General features: G+C 42.9%; 1 protein-coding gene across 4 annotated transcripts; it reads right to left on the reverse strand.

Moving 5' to 3' along the window:
- Positions 1–192: 192 nt before the first annotated feature.
- Positions 193–20717, reverse strand: LOC130704089 (filamin-B-like). 4 transcript variants are annotated; one of them, XM_059496473.1, is made up of 47 exons: positions 20016–20717; positions 17688–17812; positions 17467–17597; positions 17184–17397; positions 17004–17121; positions 16750–16937; positions 15484–15639; positions 15120–15248; positions 14831–15049; positions 14275–14497; positions 14066–14206; positions 13836–13928; positions 13242–13679; positions 13073–13180; positions 12769–12996; positions 12185–12323; positions 11666–11745; positions 11444–11583; positions 11351–11378; positions 8992–9393; positions 8791–8930; positions 8704–8731; positions 8491–8637; positions 8211–8429; positions 7974–8147; positions 7757–7906; positions 6682–6906; positions 6395–6562; positions 6061–6288; positions 5831–5968; positions 5588–5761; positions 5295–5525; positions 5113–5228; positions 4838–5036; positions 4588–4773; positions 4305–4526; positions 4064–4237; positions 3591–3974; positions 3193–3509; positions 2841–3120; positions 2292–2645; positions 2088–2226; positions 1886–2028; positions 1498–1632; positions 1182–1364; positions 941–1122; positions 193–704 (listed from the first exon to the last, which is right to left on the reverse strand). In XM_059496473.1, exons 1-47 carry the CDS (start codon positions 20365–20367, stop codon positions 573–575), a joined length of 8820 nt encoding a protein of 2939 aa, XP_059352456.1. In that variant the 5' UTR covers positions 20368–20717; the 3' UTR covers positions 193–572. The 4 variants fall into 4 exon arrangements, with proteins under 4 accessions (XP_059352456.1, XP_057381556.1, XP_059352458.1 ...); XM_057525573.2 differs by having other exon boundaries at positions 13242–13718; XM_059496475.1 differs by lacking the exon at positions 13836–13928.
- Between the last annotated feature and the right edge of the window lie 666 nt (positions 20718–21383).

The raw sequence follows: 21383 nt of genomic DNA on the forward strand, positions 1-21383 counted from the left end.
TTTCCAAGACCATATGATGAAAACTTTTATTTATTTTTATTATTTATTTTAAACCAATAATTCAAATTGAACCTTGTCAACGGCGATGATTACGATGTCTATAGTCTTCGAATTCTTGGCCACGAGACATTTGACCCAATACAACTCGAACAAATATAATTAAAAACCAAAATCAAAGAATAAAAACCAAACGAGTTATTTTAGTGGATTTTATTTTCATTTGCAGTATTTGTATTTTGTTCACTAAAGAGCGACATTATTGTTAGAGGGTAGCTAGCGACGACTAACCATGCTTTGGTTACTATAAGTCTATCTCAACATGTGTGCCAAAAGGCATACGACCTTATTTATAATTTTGCCAACGATTGAAAATGAACAACAAGTGGAGCTGAACGCCGAAAAAGAAACACAATAAGATGAGAACCGGCCGATAAGTTTTCGTCATCGAATGGTGTGAGAAGATAACTTTATGGAAACATATTGATTGAGGGGTTGTGGAAAAGCAACGCACAAAAAAACAAGCTGCGATTATAAGAAATCACGACAATTTGATTCATAAAGGGCAGAACATTTTACAGCTGCGCCTGAGACCCTCGCCAAGACACTGCGCTTAGATTCATCTGTCCAAATCCAGTTGAATAGCCCATACTTCCTCCGTAAAATTCACTTCCAACGTTGTTGCCTTGCTGCGGAGAATAACCACCCTGCACAAACGAAATTTGGAGTTAGTCCCTACAGTGTTTAAGTCATGTTCCCGATAATGGAACATTGTCAGCCCTTACGGTGCAAGAAATATAGCTTGACAATTGCTACTACGCCATATTCACAATTACCTTTTTAGCAAGGAACATGAATTTAAATAAAACTTAGGTAAATTTCAAATGCAAAGAAAACTTAATTTGTGAGTAGCGTATTGAGAAATCATTTAAATATAAAGAACCTGAACGAATCGGCCGAGTTCCTCTTGCGTATCGAAAATCATAACGTTGAATGGAGATCCAGGGACGTGCTCTCCGGACCACCGCACTTCTATTCGGTAATCTCCAGGCTCTGTTGGATCATATTTGCAGACTATTGAGCGATCCTTCTGATTTTCTCTTTGCATTTCAACTCGGAACGCCCCTAATAAAGATCGATTGTGAAGTATTCAACACATTTCAGAAAGGGTTAATCAGCTTTACCTTTGGGTCCTCGTACACGTACGGTCAACTGACCGGCACCGGCTCCACGAGTGTCACACAAGAACCGGCTTTGAAACGTGGCCAAGACACCGTGTTCAATGCCTGGCCCGTGTACTCTCACTTTTGTGGCGTCGGGTGCCCCCATTACACGCAAACTGAAGGGACTGCCGTTAACAGGTTCCCCTAAAAAAAAAAAATATAAAAGTACTTTAATATGAAATCACGGCATTAATGAAATCGCTTCTGAAACGTTCACGATGTTCCATGGAAATTTCGTCTAAATGTGGCTATACTGTGTCATTGACTGAGTGCCTACCTCCATATTTTATATTAAGAACGTGACGACCATGTTCTTGTGGTTTGATGTTCAAACTGTAAGTTCCGTCACGGTGGTCGAACAATTCACAAAATGCAACTTTGTGCGGGCCAACGCATTGAGCGGCAAGTTCACCTAGGAAACATGATAGACAAAGAATAGAAGAATTGCACCCGAATAAAACAAGTTAGATTGAGGTTGGATGAAAAATTCTAGCTCATCCACTTCAAAACGCGGTTGAGTGGAGAACATTTTCTCCACTCGTTCAAGAACAAAATATATCCTCACTTACACCGACATATGAGCCCTACAGCAATAGAGCATTCCGCGTAAAAATAGCAATAACATACGATTAAAACGCAATTGCCTATTAAAAGCCAAGGCTTACCAGGTCCAGTATTACGGGTGTCAATAAAACTCTTGATTTCTCGGCCTAAGATTCCCCATTTCAGTCCTTCACCGGAGCAAATGACTTTGGAGGCATCCACGGTCGAGGTGACTGTAACTTTTAAAGGGCACCCTTTCACTTGCCTGCAAAAATCGAATAAAATTAGATTTACTATCCAATGATAACATAAGAACGAGAGTACCTTTCCGCCCACATAACGTTCAACAGGTAAACACCAACAGCGTCTGGTTTGTAACTTGCTCTATACATGTTATCACCGATTAAACTTAACGTTACGTCTAAATCCGATTTGATGCCAGTCATCGTCACCTCCGGAATTCCTTTTTTTAAATACGAGTTTCTTGAGACTGAACAACAGAAGGTAATAAAAAAATATTAGATGTACCTGGGCCAGCCCGTGATCCGTCAATGGTAAATTCAGCTTCGGCATCGACCATAGCTTTGGCTAGGCCTTTTCCTGTTAGGATGACTTTATGGTCACCTCCGCTACCCGAGCTACTGATGCTACTGGCTCGAGATTTGTTAGAGGATACGTGACTACTTTCTTCAGGAGGGAGAGCGATACTGGTGACGCCCACAAGGGGTGAGTTGGGTAAAGGCACGCGGTTCCAGGTGAACTTGGTGGAATATTCACCTACTTCCAGTGGAGTGAAACATACCCTAGTACGATGTGGCATTGGTGTTTCGATCGTTGTTTTCACCTGACCCGATGGACCCTTGATTTCGGCCATCAGTACACCTGTTATTTAGAAATTGACGAGAAAACAAAGAAATTAGAAATATTCTGCAATTATTTTAGACTTAAATAAGGGTATAAAATATTCCATGATGGCTGCAGGTTTTTACCAAGTCTCTTTTGCAATGTTTAGAATAAAAATGGAAAGAAGAGAGCTTGGGAAACTTGCAGCCATCACTCGTTATTAAGTTAACAAACCTGGTCCAGCATCCAAAGTGTCAAAACTAATTTTCTTTTCTTCACCTACGGCGAGAATCAGTTTATCTTTGCTATCAACAAGTGCCTCCCATCCCCCGATAACGCGAACTTTTCGTGGATTAATGATTTTCGGATGGAAAGGTGAGCCGTGAATATCTCGGCCGTTCCACAAAACGCGAACGTCAAAAATGCCAACTTCGAGTGGTGTGAAATTCACTCGGAACGTTCCAGTGTTTTCTCGTATGATTTGACATTTGCAGACGCTATCCGGTCCATCAATCTACGGCCACGAAAAATTGCGCAAACATAAATGAAATGCTTGATCAGATATCAATGTTTTAAAATGATTTACCTGGACAGTTGGTTCACCGGCAAGTCCCCGGGCGTCAATACTGAATTGTGAAGGCACTCCTTCGATACCGTGAAGCAATCCTTCACCGTGAGCTTTGGCCAATCCTTCTTCTTCGGCAACGAAAATGAAAGGTGAGCCTGGTATTGCTTCGCCGCCACAAATGACGTTAAAACAATATTTTCCAGGAAGCGTCGGATGATACTCGACTAAATCACCCTCTCCATTTGGAAGCGATTTGACTTCAAGCGGCAACTCTTTCGACGTGGGTGTAACCACTGTGACGTCAATGGAAGTGAGGCCGGCTTCTCGTTTGCGAACTAAATTCAGGGGAGTTTCATTTAGTTAAAATATTCAAATTATTTTAGAAAGCCATACATCAAATGATTATTTTTTCTTACTTTGGAAAGAAATGGGATCGTGGACCGAGACGTTGGCACTGCGAACATTGTCGACCGTCACTTTCTGAGCGTCATACGCCTGAGCAGTGAAAGGTGATCCGCGAAGTGGTTTGCCATCGTAAAGAACATCGATCCTATAGCCACCTGAAACTGGTGCTGTAAACTGGGCCAGTAGGTTGCCGTCCTTTTGCTGATAGCATCGAACTGGCACGGCCATGTCTTGGGGTCCGGCTACTACAACGTCGAATAATTTGGTGCTACTGCCGCGCGTGTCAATTATAAACGAGTTGATCTGACCGGTTCGGCATTGGTAAAGACCCATACCGTGGGCCAATATCTCTTTGCCCAAATAAGGATTTTTCACCTTAAGCTCGAATGGACAACCTGTTAGAACAATTGAAAAAATCCGATATAGCATAATGCCATACTTTGGTCAAGGCATTTACATAACCAGTAACCAAAATTCTTCGAACCTGAAGCATGGACGCCGCTGTATCTCAGATCGACCCGATGTGCGATCGGTAATTTAGGAAAATAAACTACTTTCAGTAGTCCATTGCCTAAGTTTTGGACATTATGCTTGACACTTTGGTTGGCCGCTCGCAGAGCTACGTGCAGAGTTCCACGACCGGCTTCCGAAGTATCAACTACATTTACAAAATACATAATTTGATTAAAGCCTAATTGAATTTGAAAATAAAAGCAAATAATTACGTATAAAGTAGCTTTCTTTGCCGGCGTAAGCTTCGTGCACTTCGGCAATACGGACTGAGGCTGGATCGGTGACTTCTACATAGAACGGGTGATTGGAAATGGGTTTGCCCTGATGCGAGATTTCCACTCGATAGGTACCAACTACTTCAGGCTCGTATTCTACACGATAGATTCCATGTTTCGTCCTGGTAATCTGATTGCCAATGATGCTTCCTCCAGGTCCTTTGACAGAATACAGCCAGTGAGTTATAGATTTTAATTAGACATCCTCGACAACACTTACCAATGATTTTGACGTCAACCAAACCGTCAATGCCGTGAGTGTCGACCTCGAAAAAGGCTGGTGCTCCTAGAGCAACTTCTTTAAGACCATCTCCGTTGGCAGTTGCCTGTTTCGTTTCGATTAGTGCCCGACTGGCCACTCCAACATTTTCACCGTCATCACTGATTTCGCATTTGAATGGGCTCCCTTTCCGAGATGAATCAAGAACATTTAGTATCACTTAGGCAGTTCTCAAGTAAGATCGTTTTACCTGGTACGTCTTCGTCGTTAAACGTGATATTCACAAAATGAGGCACAGATTCCTGTGGGATGAAGGTGACATCGTACAGACCACGACTTCGTGCACGTACGTCTGCTTTGACCGACGACTTTGTTGTTGTCACCACAAGTTCCAGCGTCCCTTCACCAGCTTGGGATGCATCTACTGTAAAGGTGATGGACTGCCCGACCTGTAAGCAATTATTGTAGGAAATTTGTTAATAAAGTTTCGATATTTGAGGAATTAAACAAGAAAAACAGCATTACTTTGGCACAGCCCAATCCAGTGACTAATACTTTTGATACGTCGTAGATGTTACAGATGAAAGGACTTCTTCCAACTGGTTCATCCCCATTCATCACCACTGATACAGTATGGGGACCTATTAAACAAAGCCAATTCATAATTTCATCTGATAAATTAAGCAAGACAGAAAGTGCGTACGTACCAACTTCGAATGGAAGGAAATCCGCTTTAAATTTACCACCTTCTATGACTTCTAGGTTGACAGGAAGGTCTTGCCCACTAGTAGAAATGACACTGACTTTACAGTCGGACATTTCAGCTCCACGTGAATCGATTAGCAGAGACGCAGGCTTGTTGAGTGGCGACATTTTAACGCCAGCTCCCGATACCAGAATTTGGTTGGCATCCGTCACTCGGCACGTGTACGGTGACCCTACGCAATTGAAACAATCAAAACATAACACACATGCCAGTATTTAAAAAGTATCTGGTTACCTGGAACAGCTTCTCCGTTGAATCGTACGCTCAGCGTATGCGGGAGAGGCTCCTGAGGTTTGAAGCTGACTTTGAATTTGGCGTTGCCTTCGGATTGGACGTAATTCGGAACATGTCGGCCATTGACAGAAACGATTATCTCCAAATTTCCGGCTCCCGCTTGACTGGCATCGACTATAAAACAAATAAAAAACCTCGTTAAGCTTTAAAAAAATAAAATGATTGATAGAATCGGCAACTTACTGCTGAAGAAAACGAATTTGCCGACCACCCCATTGTTGACATCAGTGACGCGGACTCTTGCCGAATCGTAAGCTTTGACCACAAATGGACTTCCGTGGATAGGAAGGTCGGCGTATTTAATTTCAATATTGTGATCACCTGAAAGAATGATGTGAAATGAGGTTGAATACAGTGAATAATGAATGAACTGTTTGGGCTTTTAAATGCAACGATTTTGAACATGATTTTACCGACTTCCGTTGGTGTGTAGGTAACAGAATAACGAGATTCTGTCACAGTTTCAATTACAGAAGGAACTTCACGACGTGACGGTGATAGAACGCTAACGTCTAATGTGCTTGGCTGGCCTTGAACGTCGATAAGAAAAGAGGCTGGACGGTTGACAGATGTTTTCTCTAATCCATCGCCAGTTACACGAACCTGGCGAGAGTCGATCACTTGACAAATAAAAGGACTCCCTGTTCAAGGAAAGAATTCAGACATTAATTTTATAGGAAGTTACGCAATTTTTTTGTTGTACAATTTTTCTAAATTAGATTTTGATGTTATGTTTTCCACTCGTACCTGGAACATTTTCTCCATTAAATTTAAGCTCTACTTCGTGTGGCTTTGGGTCTTTAGGTGTGAACGAGATGGCGTAGGTGTGCAGGCCGTGTGCTTGAGCCGACGTAGGTACTTGGCCACCATTGACGGTCACCTCCAAATTACCAGGCCCCGCTTGGCTAGTTTCAACTAACATTCCATGAAAGAACACAATCAACAATGTTACGGTGAGCAAGTACATACACGTTACTTATTCGTAAACTTGAAAACTTGTAAATTTGATCAGAGGAAAGAGATTGTTGAAATACCTAAAAAGGTGACGGGCTTCCCGACGACGCCTTTAGCCGCTTCTTTGACTTTGATGGCAGTCACGTCATAGACCTTGCAGCTAAATGGTGATCCAGAAACAGGCTGGCCTTCGTATAGGACATGAATGCGATGTTCGCCAGCCACTTTGGGCGTAAACTCTGCCTGGAACGTTTGGTCTCCATTGTCTTTCACTTGAGCGGCCACCGTATGTCCCAAAGATGGCCCTGCATATAGTCGTGCACAACCGTCGTACTTAACGTTGCATCTCTCATCACAAGTAAAAAGTCTCGTTTCCACGTGGGTTTTAATAGCAGCGCGATGGTTTGGCATTCATTAATAGATCATTATTTCCAAAAAAAAAAAAAACACCACATTCTAAATCGACAACTGCAAAGTAGTTAATGCAAAAGCGTTCAAGCCCGTAAAACATTCAGGTCGTATTTTGTCAGTCACTTGATAAACTCTAAAAAAAAGATGCTTGAAATTTGGAAGTTGGCATAACGAAGAAAATTTTTGGAAGTCTACAACAGTTAATTCCTGAAGGAGTAAAAAATATAGACAGCCCACCAAGTTACATTGGTCGAGAGAAATGTTTTAGATTTCAAATTAAAAAGGTAGAATAAAAGAAAGTAATGCAAGAAATGTTTTTTTTTAAATTTGGTTCTTTTGGATGTCTAATGAAATTATGAGAAAAATGAGTAGGAAATAAAGTCATGTCAAAGGTCTAATAGTCTCTCAGTCGGTACGGAGAGGATCCTGGAACAGAAAAGAGAAAGAAGATGCTAATACTGGAATTCTGTTCTTCCTTGTTTTCGTGTTGTGTGTCTCTCACTAAAGAGAGAGACTGAGAAGGCTCTGTAACGATAGTTATATCAAGAAATTGGCTTTCTGCCATCATAAAAGTAAATCGAGCTGGTGATGTGACCGAGACTAGAATGGAATTAAAATTTAGCATTTGGAGCAAAGACAATATGAAGACACACTCATTCTGAAATGGACAGTAACTTGAAGAATAAATAACGAGGATTTTACACTGAATTTTCTGAACTAATGACAATATCAATGAAAACGTACCTTCAACGTTGATTTCAATATCTTCAACGCTGCCTGTGACGTTGCTCAACTTGAAATATGAAGTTTTGCCGACAGCAGATGAAGCTAGTGATTGGCCGCTGACAACGATGCGATCGGGCTCGGTGAAAACGGGAGCGTTAAACGGCGATCCTATTGGTTTATTTTTAAAAAAATGAGTTGTTTAATCGTGTTTCGAATATAATAAAAATGAGCATACCAGGCACAGCTTCTTTGTTAAATGTGATGGTAATCACGTGGTCGATGGCCTCCAAAGGGACGAAGCTGACTGCGAAGCGAGCACTTCCTTGTGGATGAACTTTTGTCGGAATATTGCGACCTCGCGCGCTGATGGTGATTTCCAAATTGCCTTCTCCTGCTTGACTGGCGTCCACTATTCAAAAAATGCAATCATGTAAATTTCGTGCCAACTAGTTTGCACCACAATGCAATATACCGGTGAACTGTAAATTCTTCCGGAGTACGCCGGTCGGCATGGGACTGACGTAGACCTTCTTTGAATCATAAACTTTGCAGACGAACGGCGTACCAGTGACAGGTAATCCGTTGTAATCGACGCTGATGGTATGTGAGCCAACCTCACGCGGACTGAACTCGGCCGTGAAAGTATTGCGCGCACCGCCGGATATTTTGACCGGTAAATTGGTGGTAGGGCCTGTTTTCGGTAGATCAAATCAATTACAATTGAGAAAAAGGGCTGTTAATGTTAAATTTACCTTTAACAGCGACGGCTAGTTCAGAGTTGGCAGTTCCGTCGACGGTGATTTCAAATTGAGCCACTTCACCCGCGGCAACAAGTTCCATGTTGCGCAGCGAAACGGATACCCGGCTGGTGTCGGCTATTTTGCACACAAATGGGCATCCTGTTGTTGGAAAAAAAAAGACATTAGAATGAAACTCCGATTATTGAGGAACAGTCGTAAGCTTACCTGGTACAACTTCTCCATTGAATTTAATCTAGAAAGAACGGCACAATTATTGATTGCTTAAGCATTATGCAAAAATCGAAGACTTACTTCGATGGTGTGAACTTTGGCAATTTCGGGAGTGAAACTAACTAAACACTTGCCACCTCCGAGCACCTGGACATGATTCGGTACTTCTCCATCATTAATGGATATCTCCAGCTGTCCTTCGCCAGCTTGGCTCGCATCCACTAATTGAAATTCACCGTATTATTAAGAAGAAATTTAAAAACAGAAATGCAATTAAATTACCTCGAAATTGGCACGGCTGGCCAACAGCGCCATTGGTGACGTCGGTGACACGAATGAGCGAGCTGTCGTAGGCTTTGGCCACAAAGGGACTGCCCTGGATCTTGAGTCCGTCAACGCTGATGTCTATCAGGTAGCTGCCCACTTCCGATGGGTTGAATTCGACACGGTGCACTTGGTTAGTTGGCCCGTCAACAATGCGCGATGAGAGTTGTCTCTTGGATGGACTCGTGATGGAAACGGTGGCTGCGTCGCGGTTTTTCCCGTGCAAATCCAAATCGAACGAGGCGATCTTGCCCGCTGCGAAATGGCGCACTCCTTCACCTCCGACGACGGCCGGTTTGATGGTTGCCTTCGACAGCATTGTGCTCGATCCCTCAGACACCTCTACTTCCCATGGACTGCCTATTGTGCATGCAATCAAGACAACATTTAATAAACTGTTGAATGCGGAAGGCACGACACGGACCGCTCGTTCTTTTTAAACAATTTTTCAATCTGTAATTCCTGATCTTTCTACGATGCCATTTTTTTCTTGAAAAGAAATGTACTCGTCAACGTGGTGGGCCGTCTGTTCCATAGAACAAATAGGTAAACAGAGCGAAACGAAAAGAAATGGTCACGTTACCGTTTTCTTTCTGAAATCCGAATACTCTGATTTGCGAGATGGGAAAAAAGTTTGTGAGAATTCAAAAATGCGAACGGGTAGTGAAAAAATAAAGAGAGATATAGACGAAAGAAACACTGTGGGTAAACACAGGTGAGGGGCTTGCGTCTACTTCCCAGAAAGGCCGGTTGGGGCGTGCGGCAAGTCACCATCGATCTCGAGCTACATAAGCGCATCCTGACCCACAAGAATTGCTTGAAAATGGAGAGAAATGAGAAGAAAAAGAAAAAAGAACCGTTGCTGCATTGCCCTGGGGCCATCGAGACAGAGCTACGAAAGGTAGACTTCATTCTTTTTGAGCCACAATCTTCACAGACACACCACCTCAGTCCTCTTTGCATAGTGGGATGGGCTTCCTCCCTTAAAGAGGTATCATGCAAACTCGTCAAGGTGTGTGTGTAACGTAGGTGCACAAATTACAGAAATGCTTCCACAATATCAGGTCACTCCACGAAAGCACATTTTCATTTCCCCTCCAGTGACTAACGATTTGAATAAAATGCGAGAATACCAACAGCTTTCCGGTGTTTTTTTTTTTTTTAAATAATAGCGAAAAAAAAAGATCTAGATTACATCAAATAAAATCCCGGAAATGGAGTTTTCACATATTCACAGACATTCTAGCAATGTATGCGAGGAAAAAATAAAGCCTTTTCCTGAAAGGAATACGTGACTGACGTATACAAGTTGCAGTCGGTTGAACATTCAACCGATGCAATCATTTCCTCTTTCGGAATTGTTTACTCTTTTTTTCCAGGCAAGGTTTAAACATACTGCCAAAGTCAACGGAATAAAAAGGTCAATCACTTCTGTGCTGTATCGACGGAAACGCCCTCAAGTATTGCTGGTTGTCAAACTCTCTACCCTTCATCCTTTTTAAAAACTAATGCAGAATTAGAAATTACTTGCATTTTTTTTTGCCCTTTTTTTCAAACATCAGCCAGTGTTTAATCAATTACGTTCAAAAGAAAATAGAGGAAAGTATTAGAGAATTGACACGAAATGTGTTTTACCTGTTGAAGAGGCAGAGAGTCGTCTGCTGCCGACGCTATGCAAAATGAAATTAGCTAATCCGAAAAGAAGATTCACTATTCACACAACTGAGCACAATTTTAAAAAAAGAAGAAGACGAGTTTCACTAGTATTTTCGATTTATCCAGTTGGATTTCGACTTTAACATGCGGGGTTTTCGAGTGCAGCGATGGCAGTAAGTCAACAGAGACTGGGACTGGAACGTCAAACGCTAGCTAGAAGCAATGCAGCTTTGAAACCGGTACCTGCCTTCTCTCTCCCCCCCCCCCTTTCTGTTTTCCCCCCCTCCTCTTCACCTGTGAAAAGAAGGATGGAAAGAAAAGGTAAAAAGAAAAATGCGTGCCAGGAGGAATAGATAAATAGGACAAAGCAAAGGGAGGCAGTGATGAAAACCTGTGCGAACGCCAAAACTGAGAACTCGTTTCGAAATAAAAACAAGAGACAGATAAGACTGTATACAAGAGCAACCCAATTGGATCCTCTCGAGGCGTACCTGAGTTACACGCATAGTAGCCCTCCCTGCTTTTTTTATTTTTAAAGCAAACGCAACTTGTTGGCTTCACTTCCTTGCAGCCTAAATATGGGACTTGACTAATCGAAAAAACACCACCGACGAATGTTGCCACATTTTTAAATAAAAGAAAATAAAAGGAAATTACGTACCCCGCACAGTTTCACCGTTGAATTTCATCTGGAAATAAAATTCAAGAGTTTAATTCAAACGCACATTTTGCTAACACAGCTTCATCGCAATACCTCAATGGTGTGAACAGTGGCTTGATGGGGCACAAACGAAGCTAAGAAACACTGATCGCCAAGCTCACGAACGTAACTAGTCACGTGTCCTCCGTTGACGAGTATCTCTAGATTACCCGATCCGGCTGTCGAACCATCGACTGAAAGAAAAAAAAAAAAAAAGACAATCATACCTTATATATAACGTTCTGTGAAGATCGAATCAAAAATGGAATCACATACTTTCGAATTCCACTGGTTTGCCCACTACGCCACTAGGCACACGGCCGACTCGAATTTCCTGGGCATTGTAGGCAAAACATCTAATATAAAAAAAAAAATACGTTGATTGAAAAATGTTGGGAATGAGATCATCTATGGTGAGATTAAAGCGCCATCAAATCACACAGCAAATTGGAATATAGAAAATCATTCCCAACGATAATGACAGTTAGCACTCGGCCAGCGTACCCAAACTTTTTCCAAGCGGTTTGGGAATGCAGCCCGTCTGTTTCTGATTGATGTGCACACAAACAGATTATAGCCGCAAGAGGATTAATTCGGACAAAACACTTTAGCGAGACTGTAACCAAATTCAAGGTGCTAAAATGCTCCCAGAGGATATCCGCTTATTACCACGAAATCCTTGAGCATAAAAATACAAAACAATTCTTCGATGTTCCAGTTCTACTCCTCATTCCCAACCACAGGTGAATACGAAAAGGTAAATAAAACAGGAAACGAATGAACGTGTTAACATACCTGAAGGGAGCACCGGAAAGACGTTGATTCTTCACTTGAATATCTATGACGTGTTCACCGACTGTGGTGGCGCTGAACGACACGTTCACACCTCCAACGGTTTTCTGAATCTGAACGGGAATGACGCGCTGGTTGGGACCTGTCGTCAACAATATTATCAGCAAAGTTAGATTGGCTGTGTAAGCAATTAAATGTTTATTAGAAATTTTTAGAAGGAGATGACGCAGGTAATCGATGCGGTACAGTTACGCTAACTGAACTCGATAAGAAATGGTGCGGAATAGTCGGAACGGAGTACCATAAGTAACAACTAAATCATGGAACGTAACCCCGTTGATAATCTATGATAAAAAAAAATGGCCGACATTTTGCGTGCGTTTCAATGTGGCTGAAAAAAAGAAATCAGCCTAAATGAAATCAGAACTATAATTTAGCATAACCTCCTTCTGTTCATCATGAAACTATGACGCCATTCAAAATGCTTCTAGAGGCACGAATGTTGTGTGACTATTGGCTAATCGATGATTGGATAGAAAGTTGGGCGCACGTAATCGATAAGAACAAAAGGTGAAGAGGTTTGTGACCTGTGACTTTAACGATGACATCCTTGGCATCGATGTCGCGTGACTGGATGGCGAAAGTAGTGGTGCGTCCGACTGACGCCAAATTCAAACCGTCGCCCGTCACCGTCACGTTGGTTAAGTCGATCTGACGTTTGGCGGTTAAACGTGAATGGACAGCGTCAGATTCATCGTGGACCGAATCAAACAGGTTGCGCGCCACTGTCGCATTCGATCTGTCAATGAATCGGTCTGTTTCCCAACCGGTATTGGAATGTTAACATCCAAAATAAAAACGTAATTTTCAATCAAACAGGTTTTTTTTTACCTGGGGAGCTGTTTAATTTATCATCGGGACTGAGACCAATTCCTGTTTTAGCCATCGCATCCCACGAGTCTCGACGATAGGGCGTGGCACCCAGCGCCATGGAAGACACTAACCACAAAAAAACGTGTTACAATTAAAAGAGGAAAGCCGAAACTACTTGTAGATTTACCTTTGACATTCGACGCCTTGTCCACTCGACTCGTTTCAAGTCTTTCGCTTTTATTGGCCAACAGATGGCTGATGGGAGAGTTGAGCTCATTGGAAGAATATTCGTGTTTATTCGACAAGTGATTGGATTTCATTTCGTACGTCTCATTGACGTAACGACTCGATTCGGTCGTGAAATCACGCGACGTCTTCAACGTCGATCTTCCAATCCCGTTCATTTCTTCCGCATTGTTCTGCTGAAAGAGGGAGCTCAACGGCTGGGCCGTCACAGCGTCCGAGTTGCGTCTTAGCGACAGGACCTTCTCCGGCGACAGTAATTTGTTTTCACGCTCGACCGAGTTCAGCCGTTTGTCACGACCGAGGCTCGAATAGCTTTTCTCTTGATTTAATTCCGTTAGATGGCGACGGTCGGTGGCCAACGTGCTGTAGCCCTTGTCCACTAATAACGACGAGTTATTCAATGATCGGTTGTTGACATCTGCACAAATTGCCAACGTTATTTTCAAGCGGATTAGTTGCGATTATAAGCGCTGGGTTTATATTAAGGCACCAATTAACAGGTGTTAAAATAGGTTAGTTTTAAAAAAAAAAATACCTGCGCCGAGCGAAAGACCGTGGCCGTGCCGATGATTGTAAATGGAATTAGCTTTGCTTCGTTGGTGGTTAGCACTGATTTGCCTCAGAATTTCTGTCGGGTTAGTTTAGCGCGCCAAAAATTTGAAAATAAAACGGGAGTTGATTATCTTTAGCCCGCACACAGTCAATATGAAACCGTTACCAATTGTTTTTTTTTACCCGTCGTTAGATTTAAATCGATGTACTCACTTTCTGCTGAAATGTCTTGCGTCGTGTCTTTCGATTTGAAACTGGACGTGACGTTGCCAGTGGCTCCATATTTCGAATCTCGTGAGTGATTATGCTTATCGGCGCTGTTGCCGCTGCTTACACGTAAACTGTACGGCGAGCCTGTTGTTAAAATAGACTTGATTTTGTTCTTGATCCTCGAAAGATAGCTTAAAATGAAATTAAAGTACCTCTGACTTCGATGCCGTTATAGTAGACGTAGACACGATGTTTGCCTCGTTCCTGCGGCGTAAACGTGATCATGTAGATGCTTTTCTCCACCTCGCGGACATTGTGCGGTATGGAACGACCACGATGGACCAGGTCGAATTTGGCTTCACCCCATCCGGCTTCCGAAGCGTCGCAAGTGAAGGTAAATTTCTCGCCAGGTACGGCTCCGGTCAAATCCAGCAACTGTTCGAAGAAGGAAAAATTTCAATAACATTTGCAATTTTGCCAGTTGTTTTAATGCAAGCGCTTCACGCGTATCGACGCCAGTAGCTGCTGGCGTGGGAAAGTATTTTCTGGCTAACAGATGCGCGCGGCCGCGTGAGTCGTATGGGAGACTCGTTCACACTCCCAAAGAAAAAAGGAGACGCTCGTTAGTGGCAAAGAGGAAAATATTTCGTTGACCTTGCGGTTCTATCCGATAAGAGCATTGCCATTTTATCTTAACGCAATTCCGCCAAGAATTCATCAAAAATTGCATCTTGTTATTAACACATTAAATGAAGCGTTTGCACTTACTTTGACTGCGTGCGGATCGAAAACGAAGCAGGTGAATGGACTGCCTTGAATGTGCTCTCCTTCATAAGTGACGGATATCTTCCATTCGCCGGCCTCGTCCGGCTGGAACGTTGCTGTGTACACTCCATTATCGTTGGTAACTGGGCAGCTGAGTATGCGATCGGTCGGCGATTTAGCCTCCACTTCCAGCGCCCCTCCACCGGCACCGTTTGAATTGATCTGAAGATTTAAAGAAATGAGTTGAACGAGGATAATCCAAGCGAGAAACGGACGGGCGGCAAAATAATACCAAAACCTCGACGATGGAGCCGAGCGCACACGGATCAATTCCGGAGAACATGATCTGCGATAGATCCGGCAGAGCACGGATGCGAACTGGACAACCGGTAACCACTTCTCCTTCGCAGTACACAGTCAACTAAACGAATGAAACATAAAGTAATGAAAAAATACAAAATGTGAACGGCCTCTCAGTGAAGCTGTTGGCAATAAACTGGGCATTTAAGTGGAAACTCTCGTTCATAGTCACTATCGAAATAATACGCCATCCGAGACGATTGGAAGGCGGGCGTTGCGGCTGGACAACGGCCATTTGCGCTGGACATATATTCCCTTCATTTTATTTCCAGGTCTCGTGAGAAGCCCATACGAACCTCATGCATGCCGACTTCTGTGGGAATAAACGAGCCGGATCCACCCGTGGGAGTCAAGTTGAGACGACACTCTACTTCGCCGCTGGGCCCCCGCACCACCGCTGTTATCTCCTTGATGTCAATATCTGGCACCAGGTATTCAATTTTGAAACCAGCCTGCAATAAAACAAAAGAATGCGAAATGTAAAATCAAAAATGGTGGTGTGTAACAGAAAAAAAAAAAAAAACGGACGTCAATTTCAATTTAGGCGAAGGGCTACTTTCGTTATTTAAACGATGGTTAAATACAGGAAGAGTTTCTCAAAAATGGGTTGGAACGGTAAGAACCGCGGGCTAGCGAATGGTCACCCGTGGTTATAACTGCGTGAACAAATAAAGTACTTTCTATATGAGAACTGCTCTCCTCCGTTCTCTTCCAGTTTCTTTTTTTCCCTACCACTTCCATCCCCCCCCCTTTTTTTTCTTCACGTGTTTTAGCATCGCAACCCGGCCTATTGACTTCCGCTTCCCACCTCTCGCGCTTCAGAAATTTTAACGGTTTCGTTACACGCCCAAAATTAACCAAAAACGCAATGAATAAAAAAACTGTCGTGTTGATTTTTTTTTGTTTGGTTTGCCAGGCCATAAATTTTGTTTACAAATTGCGTTGAATCTCATCAGCGTACGGAACACAAAAATATGCTCCGGCACGATTTGCTTTATTTTAACTATTAAATTTATAGTACGCTATGAGAGCTGGAAAATTACATGGCTATAAGCTAAAAACCCTGTAAAGGCATCGATGAACAAGAGGCACTCCCAGATGTGCGTGAATGAGAGCCGATAATCAAAAACCTTGACCAAGTTGAACGAACCGTTCTTAAAAGAACTATATCCACGTACACCAAAGGTGTAGATACGTCATCGTTCAGTGTGTTGGTTTAACATCTACTAGTTCCACCCATCTGTTCATCATTTAAGTCCAAATTGAAAGCAACAGGTAAAAACGTAGCCGGCTAACCGGCCACACCCATTTTTAGCGCTAGTTTCTTCAGCTACCTATGGTTTTACCTCTAGCGACATCTACCGAAAGCTAAAGGTACTTGATATTAAAACCAAAACAAATACATAATTTGTTTTAGCAAGTGGGAAAACCTTTTCTTTGGTTATTCTGGTAAATCCCAATTAAGCGAACTACGTAGCAACGTCTTTAGCAAAGCGATCACATTTGCTGAAAATCTGTTTAGAATTCCATCAACGCAAAGTTGTAAACAAACATGGGCTTACCGGGTTATGAACGCGGACGGTCTTGGCATCGGGCGTGATTTTCAATCGGTCACATGGCTTTGGACGTGCCTTTACCCATTGAAAATAGGCAGCGTAGGCCATCACACCCAAGTGTTCAACATTAGGATCTGCCATATCGACAGCTTTCAACACCGGCTCAACGTTCAGCCGTTCACCTCCATGAAGTCCTGGTTAATTCAAAATGAGATTATATAAAAATCAATCTCGATAAAGAAAACAGCAGGATAACTTGCCAATTTCAAGATTGCTCTCCCAGTTTTCAGGATCGCGCGAGAGCTTCTCAAATTCAGGGACAGGGCCTCCGAGGGAACGAACCAACGAACACACTGCGATACCGTCATTCCAATTTGACTATGATGAAAAGGAGAATAAATTAATTAAACGGATAAAAATAAAATTCTATCGGGCAGTACCGTGAAATTCTTGATTTTCAATTGAGGTATCTGACTGTTGACCCAGCGCAGTGTGGCAAAAAATCCAGGACTATTCTCTTTCATGAAATAAGAGAGGTAAGTCATTCCGGACAGGTCATCCAAATACGGCGAGGCCAAATATTCCGGCTCCAACACCATCGGAATGTCGAAAGTTTTCTTGGCTAGTTCCATGGCACGCCGGCAATTCTCCACGCTGTATCCCAATGAAAATCATGTTACTATTTTTGTTTTTCAAAATTCAAGTCACCCCTTTAAAAATCACCTGTTTCTGGGATCGAGTTCACGCCAATCAGGGAACAGACCAGGTTTGCAATAATCCAATAGAGCGGCCAATCGTATTCCACTGTTCCAGTCGGTCGTGAAATTGTGAACACCCGTCTCTGGCAAAACGGCCTATAAAACAACATTCATTATCACGATAAGGAAAAATTACATCAATTTTAATGAGAAAATCTGAAATGAATAATGTAATGATGAGAATACCTTGAGCCATGCCAACATCAACTTTTTAGGTGGGAATTTGGAACGCCCGATTTGATAATGCACAATCAGTGACCAGATGAGGCCCAAAATGAGTTTCAGATTTCCATTGACAATGTCCACGTTACCTGCAAAAATAACGAGAGGTAAAATCAGACCATTTAAGGCGGTTCATTTTCGTTAGGCATGGCACAACTACGCCTCTAAAGTATCAATTGACTTATTTGGTGTCGATGGAACACAACCTCATTGGGGATCACATTGTTTTGCTTATAACTAGCAATAGCTTGTCAATAATATGTTTCGTGCAGGGCGGAACCCGCCACGCCAATCTGTTTACAACGCCTCGAGTTTTTCGCATTTCGACCTTCTCCACGCCCAATATTAAAAAACCTCAAACTACGACTAGCAAATGAATAAAATAAATAACATTTGCATTCGTTAAAAGTCATCAGTTTTATCTTATCTACATTTGCATCCCTAGAAAGGCGTGAAAAAAAAATGGCGCTATCCTTTTTAGGAAGGGAGGTGGACAGTCATGGGAGGAGTACTACACCGGCTGATGTCACTGCCCATTTCCCAATCAAAGAAGGTAAACTGCGTGATTTTTTTTTCACGATTGCAATTCAAAACAAATGAAGGTGAGCGGCCAAGGGCTATCGGCCTTGAATAGTTTTTTTTTTCGAATTCCTTACATCTATTCTCGTCGCTGACAAACGCGTCCGTCTTTGCGCACCAGACTGTTGGCCGCACGCGGCCATCGTTCATTCACCATATGTTAATTCGCCGCCGCTCATTTAGCTGTCAAATCTTGTCTGCCACCAACCAGCGCATAATAAAACACCCTGATTCACTAGTGGATTGCCTTATGGGTACGTTTTTAAATCACCTTCGTCGAGTTGCTTCGTTTTTTGCAAGCAAATAGCAACACGATCGGGAGAGAAAGCTGAAACGAATCATTTTTGGTTGAATTGTTTTTGGTTTTTTTTTCTAGAAAAGGTCGTTCTACATGCTCTACTCCTTAAATAGCGTTCCACTTTCACGCTTTTTTTCGATGGCGAGACGTGGCCTCATAGCGATCCCTCTTTTGCCATCGTTAACAATCGACGATCTCTTTCCCTATATGCATCTCTAGCCGAATACGGACGACCGCCAACGATCACGGGTGAAAACGTAAAGGCATTTCTACATTCGGAAAAAGAATGTTCTCAAGATTAACATTTTCTTCGATGACGATGCTGAAAACACTATAGACTTTCCTTAACGGGATTCGTTTGTAGAGGCTGATGCGCTCAAGTCAATGGCTAATTGCATTTCGGGGACGTTCATCAATTGCAAGGTCAACAACCTTTTAAATATTTAAAACGAAACATGAACAATGGGATTGCGTAAAGCTTGATGTACAAATTTAAATGGTTAAACGTGCGCGCAGACACGCGCATTGACCGGAAACGCTTTCAATTAAGACACGTACCGAAAAACGAGTACGTACAAGACAACTTCATACCTTTGCTCACGAACGAAACCAGTTGACATTTAAAAAGAGACGGTCAGCGCAAAAACAGGTGGGAATCGAATGCTAATTCAATTTTTGGCTCGTACTTTCGAATCGGCTAGAAGATTCAAATAGGGACTTGAATGCGTGAACCTGGCAGCAGCGCAGGCCGAGATCACGCCCCTCTACTATAACCATAAAAGGGCTTGGCCAACAAAAGACCATCAACGTGAACTTTCGCTTGGGGATCAGCTGAGAGAGCAGCCGCGGTCGAAAAGAGAGAATGCGTGTGTTTGTGTATGTGAAAGTGAAGGTAAGAAAGAGAGGAAGGAGGGGAGGAGATAAGATGAAAACAAAGGGAAAAAAGAGAGAGAGAGCGAGGTGAATGGAAGATTGAAGTCGATTGTATTGGAAGGGGAGGAAAAAAAAAAACGTAAGAATTCTGTACTGGAATGCTCTGCAAAAATAGCAAAATGTTTGACTCTTCAACACCTTTAGCGATTCTATTGTTGTGCGCAGGTATTTACGGTGTAGCCCTTCACAAACAGTTGATTACGTCACTAGCTCGCGCAAGAGATACGAAGACGGTTAGAAACGGAAGAGCAAGCCTTGCCATATACGGCGCGAGAGTGAAAGTGGAATTCTTATTTTTTTTTTCTTCTTTCGCCACAGCGGATGGTGCGTCGTGCCACATCCACTGCATTCTAGTCCTTTGTCGAGCTTACAAATTTAGGTCGAGTCTCACAGATGTTCAACGCACATCGGCCGTCCTTGTTCTATCGCTTTTAATCCCCGATGTTATTGGTATAAGGGATCGAGATGTTCAAATATAATACCAATGTTGACAAGTTTGATTCCATCAGCCGTGATGGCATTCAAGGCGGTGGTGGCGTTTTCCAGCATCTGGTGCTGGTTGACGGGTCGGAGGACGTTTCGAAGTTTGCGCTTTTGAAGGACCTCGATTAAGGCTACAAGCCGGACTCCGTCGCACAGGTCCGTGCTTAGATCGCGCACCTGGAAACCCGTCTCCTTGAGCATGTCGTTTACCCAGTTGCGGAACGTGTGCGTCTGAATCTCCACCCAAATCTCCTCGTTGCCTTTGATGGGCATACTGGTGGCTGCGTGCCCTTGCGGGCTTCGCGCTACCAGGCCGCTGTGCGAAATGTAAGCAGTGTCGTCGCCTTCCATCTTGGCCTCTTCAATGTTTCTCTTGTTTTTCTTCTTTTAATTTCAGACGAAAAATTCACTGCTCAGCCAATCAGGTCGTTTGAAGGTGGCTGTCAACAACAGGTGTACATTTTTTCTTCCCTACGATTCGAAACCAGCTGGGCCGAATTTCAACGCGTGCCTAATGGCCGTCTCAGCACTCACGACACAAAACAAAAACAAAACAATGGGAAAACACACTGAGCTTTTGCAATGGAAACGAGTTGAACAATGTCTGGTGGCAAATCGGGGAAAGGTCTGTTAATGGCGGAAACTGTCTACACACTGGCTTTTTTCTAAGACGGCGATGGCAACTAAAAACTAGCCACTCGTTCACGTCACTCGACGGCCGAACCACTGAATACATGCAGGCGGTAGGCCACGCAGCCACGCAGGTTGAAATCGAAAGCGGTTTCTCTTTCTCTTTTCTTCTACCTCCAGTTGGTCCCTCCCCTGCCCAAAAGAAAGGCTCGTGTGCGCCACAGCCAAAGAAGAAGCGGCTTTTCTTCGTGTCAAGCTCCGGGGCCTCTGGCATGTGTGTAATGGCGGCGGATACTGTAATATTTACATATTAACAGGCCAGCTCAACCGTGAGTACCGCTATGCTTTCGGGATAAATGCTATCGTGAAAATTGGACCTTCACTGTAGCTACTTGCACGATTTACGCGAACAACATTAAATATATGAGACGTCTTCCAAGTTTCAATGGCATGCGCAAACTTTGATTAAACTTGTGGACAAACCAGACGATCTTGACCCATTGAAATTCGATAGAGCGTTAAAAGATTAGAAAAGCGGTCATCACCTAATTCGGTTCTAGAAATCAATCTACCTGTTTTTGTCGCTACATTTTAGCCCGTTGTGGACCAGCTCGATGTAAGCATATTTACATGGATCTGTCTACAACTCAGGTAGATTGATTTCTTGTTGTTGCTGAAGTCATGTATAAACATTTGTGATTTTCGTGTAAATGTTTATGCATCCTTTGAAATTAGTT

Source organism: Daphnia carinata, chromosome 8, assembly GCF_022539665.2.
Source record: "Daphnia carinata strain CSIRO-1 chromosome 8, CSIRO_AGI_Dcar_HiC_V3, whole genome shotgun sequence".
NCBI classification, from domain to species: domain Eukaryota; kingdom Metazoa; phylum Arthropoda; class Branchiopoda; order Diplostraca; family Daphniidae; genus Daphnia; species Daphnia carinata.

Bases quoted from the DNA above. Each gene is read 5' to 3' on its own strand.
- LOC130704089 (XM_057525573.2), bottom strand. From the start codon at position 20,367: ATGGAAGGCGACGACACTGCTTACATTTCGCACAGCGGCCTGGTAGCG. The intron at 12,324-12,768 runs GTCACAAACCTC...TGTTGACGACAG, and splicing joins TGTCATCGTTAAAGTCACAG to GTCCCAACCAGCGCGTCATT. The intron at 8,931-8,991 runs GTAATTTAATTG...AATTTCAATTAG, and splicing joins CCAGCCGTGCCAATTTCGAG to TGGATGCGAGCCAAGCTGGC.